This window comes from Notamacropus eugenii, chromosome 1, assembly GCF_028372415.1.
Source record: "Notamacropus eugenii isolate mMacEug1 chromosome 1, mMacEug1.pri_v2, whole genome shotgun sequence".
NCBI lineage: Eukaryota > Metazoa > Chordata > Mammalia > Diprotodontia > Macropodidae > Notamacropus > Notamacropus eugenii.
Window position 1 is genome coordinate 474,188,543 of NC_092872.1, and position 3,048 is coordinate 474,191,590.

The 3,048-nt window shown below is 45.0% G+C and overlaps 1 protein-coding gene across 1 annotated transcript; it reads left to right on the plus strand.

Moving 5' to 3' along the window:
- The first annotated feature begins 821 nt into the window (after positions 1–821).
- LOC140519375 (metallothionein A-like) lies at positions 822–2,159 on the plus strand. The gene is made up of 3 exons (XM_072632295.1): positions 822–947; positions 1,574–1,639; positions 1,944–2,159. The coding sequence occupies exons 1-3, from the start codon at positions 920–922 to the stop codon at positions 2,036–2,038; spliced, it is 189 nt and encodes a 62-aa protein (XP_072488396.1). The 5' UTR covers positions 822–919; the 3' UTR covers positions 2,039–2,159.
- The last annotated feature ends 889 nt before the right edge of the window (positions 2,160–3,048 follow it).

Consider the following 3,048-nt stretch of genomic DNA (forward strand, 5'->3'; position numbering starts at 1 on the left):
CCAAGGAAGGCACTGGCCCCAAAATGGCTTTGAACATATCTTCCCAGTTCTCCCTAAGAGCAGAGGTTCTTAATTTTTTTGGTGTCATGGCTGTCTTCTCAGAGTATTTTTTAAAAATTGATGATGTGAACAAATGTTAAATTCCAGTTAAAGGTTCATGAATAGAAAGGTATAATTTTTTTCTCCATCCAGGTTCAAAGATCACTGGAATCTATCAATGGACAAACCTTAGAACTCTTGATCTAAGAAGATTCCTTACCTATTCCAGGAATTCCCAACTCATTCCTAAGGAAATGTGAGTATATAATGGATAAGAAGGAGTCTTCAATGCTGAAGGACCTAGGGGAACAACCAGAGGACAGGACTTTGCCTGGGGTCTCTAGAAAGAAAAATGAACTCTATGCCAAACATGTTTAAGAATCATGGGAATAGAAAAGTCTGGACTTATCTCCACTGACAGAAAGGACACAAGAGACCTTTATAGTAAACTTGGGTCTCATGTAGGAGCTGGAACTGGTGATATGGGGGTGAGAATGTGGGAATGAGAGACTGGTTAGACTGTATGGCTGTTCAGAAATGAGGGGTAAGGGGAAGCATGAGCTCTATTCTCTGCACACAGTCCCTGTTGTGTGGGAGGCAGGATCTGGTGCCCAGAGATTTGCACCCAGCACTCCTGGACTTTGGAAATGTACTCATGAGTCACACAACGTGCAAGAGTCAGCACAACACTGGGACTGTGTGCAGGAGGCTGGCCCTGGGGAGCCGGGAGGAGCAGGAGGAGGAGAAAAGGGCCAGGGCTTTGCACTCATTCTCCTGCTCCTTTCACTATAAATGAGAAGACGCGATTCCGTCCTTCACAGCATCTTTCTCCCATTCATCCTCCTGTGAGAACTGCGTGCCTGACATCTACCTGCCAGCCATGGACCCCAACTGTAACTGTGAGGATGGTAAGGCCCTCCTGGGTTCTGGAAACATCTGTGGAACTGGGGTGTCCTCTCCATGCTGGGCTTGATTTGGGAGGATGGTTACAGGCTAAGATGGAAAGAGGCTGGGGGCATGGAGAGGGTTGTGATTTCTTTTTAAAATGTAGTAATAAAAAGTTTTGTTTTCTTCCTAAAGCCAAGTCTCTGAGCCATAAATATGCTTACCAGTCTGAGCCCCAGGATTAGGAGTAGGTTTGGGAAGGGCTTTTTGGCACAGATAACAGACTTTAGCAGCTTTTGGTCCCTGAAGAGCAAGGGTAATGGGGTTTGGGACAACAGGGTATCAGGTGAGGGGCTCTCAATCATGGGGCATAGTTACGATCAGGGTTTGGACTTGTTTCCTTCCTGACGGGAGGAGATGCTTTTCTAGAGAAAGCCACAGGGACACCTTGTTTGGTGCTGCATTAAGGAAAGCTTGGGGAGAGCTCAAGCCTGGTTCTTGGTAGCCGGGGAAGCAGGGGACCAAGGCAGGAGACTGGAGAATGAAAGATAAAGAAGAATCCCAGATTTGTGCCTGCTACCCTAAGCATCTCCAGAACTCTGGACTATTTCTCTGCTCATTTTCCTACTTTCCTTTTCTCTCTCTCCAGGTGACTCTTGCCCCTGTGCAGGCTCCTGCAAATGTAAATCCTGCCGATGCAAATCCTGCAAGAAAAGTGAGTGGAATAGGAAATGGGGGGCGGGGGGGGGGGAAGGGGCAGGAGTTGGTACAGAGACATTCTGTGGCTGAAACTGCCCTGTCCTTAACTACCATGATAGAGAGAGACTTGAGTAGCCACTCAGAAGTCCATAAGGTGGGATTTAAGGTGGTGCTCTTTTCCTGTGGATATAAAATCCCTTTAGTTTCACATTAGGAGACGTGATAACACAACATTCTTCTATTTTTTTTTCTGAGCTACATCCCTATAGCTGGGCCCTTCCAAGATCTCCTCACACTCACCTCCTACCTTTCCTTCTCAGGCTGCTGCCCCTGCTGCCCATCAGGATGTGCCAAGTGTGCCCAGGGCTGTGTCTGCAAAGCCCCCCAGACTGAGAGTTGCAGCTGCTGCCGCTGATGCTCCTGTCACCCTGTGCCTGTAGATAGAGGAATTTGTACAGATCTGACTTTTTAGAAACCCAGATGTGTTTTCTACACTTTTTCCTTTCTATGAAATAAAAATAAAGTCACTAAATGATTTTTGACTCTGGTCCTGTTGTATGTGGGTATTAAAAGGGCCAGTATACCTCAGCCCTATGGGCAGAACAGCTTTGGAGACCTCCTTCAGGTGGAATGTTCTGTGCAAGCCTGTCACTCACTGATCTCTAGAATGTTAGAACAGGAAGGAAGCTTAGAGGCTCCATAGTCTAACACTGTCATTTTGCTGTACATAGAAGAAAACTGAGCCCTAGGGGAAGTCACTCACCTGAGATCAGTGAGTATCAGAGCTTGGACTCCAATCCACAGAATTCAGTGGTGCTTCTACTACAACACACTGCTTTAATGAATATGTTTTTGTTGGAGACTTAGAATTCCCCCAATTCAAAACCGTAAATGGAGACTGAAACTTGGGACTACCAACTCCTCATTCTCAGTCTTCCTTCCTCAAATCATGCTGCTTTGCCTTTTGCTACAAAAATCCTTGATCTTGGGCCCTTTGCAGATAAATCATTAGGTTCCTATAATCATCAGAGGATGAGGAAACCTAGCTCAGTGACGAGGATAGATCATTCCACAGAAATGCTTTTCAGTTTGTTGTTCAGTCATTTCAATTAATCCTGACTCTAACCAATTCCATTTGAGGTTTTCCTGGCAAAAGATACTTAAATGGTTTATCATTTCCTTCTCCAGCTCAAAAGAAGAAACTGAGTCAGGCAGGATTAAGTGAATTTCCCAGGGTCATACAGCTAGTAAGTGCCTAAAGCTGGATTTACTCGAGGGAAATCCTAAGGATAGGTGGTTCCTTGGGACAGAACTCTAACCTCCCTTGTGGGAACAAATGAGATCATTGGTAACAGGACACTTCATAAAGTTGATAGTAATATATTTATATGAGGTATAACTATTATTATTGTTATCATCAATAAA

What these genes read in the sequence shown, in the direction of transcription:
- LOC140519375 (XM_072632295.1), top strand. Translation starts at nt 920, where the DNA reads ATGGACCCCAACTGTAACTGTGAGGATG. An exon ending in CAACTGTAACTGTGAGGATG is followed by an intron (nt 948 to 1,573) that starts GTAAGGCCCTCC and finishes CTCTCTCTCCAG; the next exon opens with GTGACTCTTGCCCCTGTGCA. An exon ending in ATGCAAATCCTGCAAGAAAA is followed by an intron (nt 1,640 to 1,943) that starts GTGAGTGGAATA and finishes TTTCCTTCTCAG; the next exon opens with GCTGCTGCCCCTGCTGCCCA.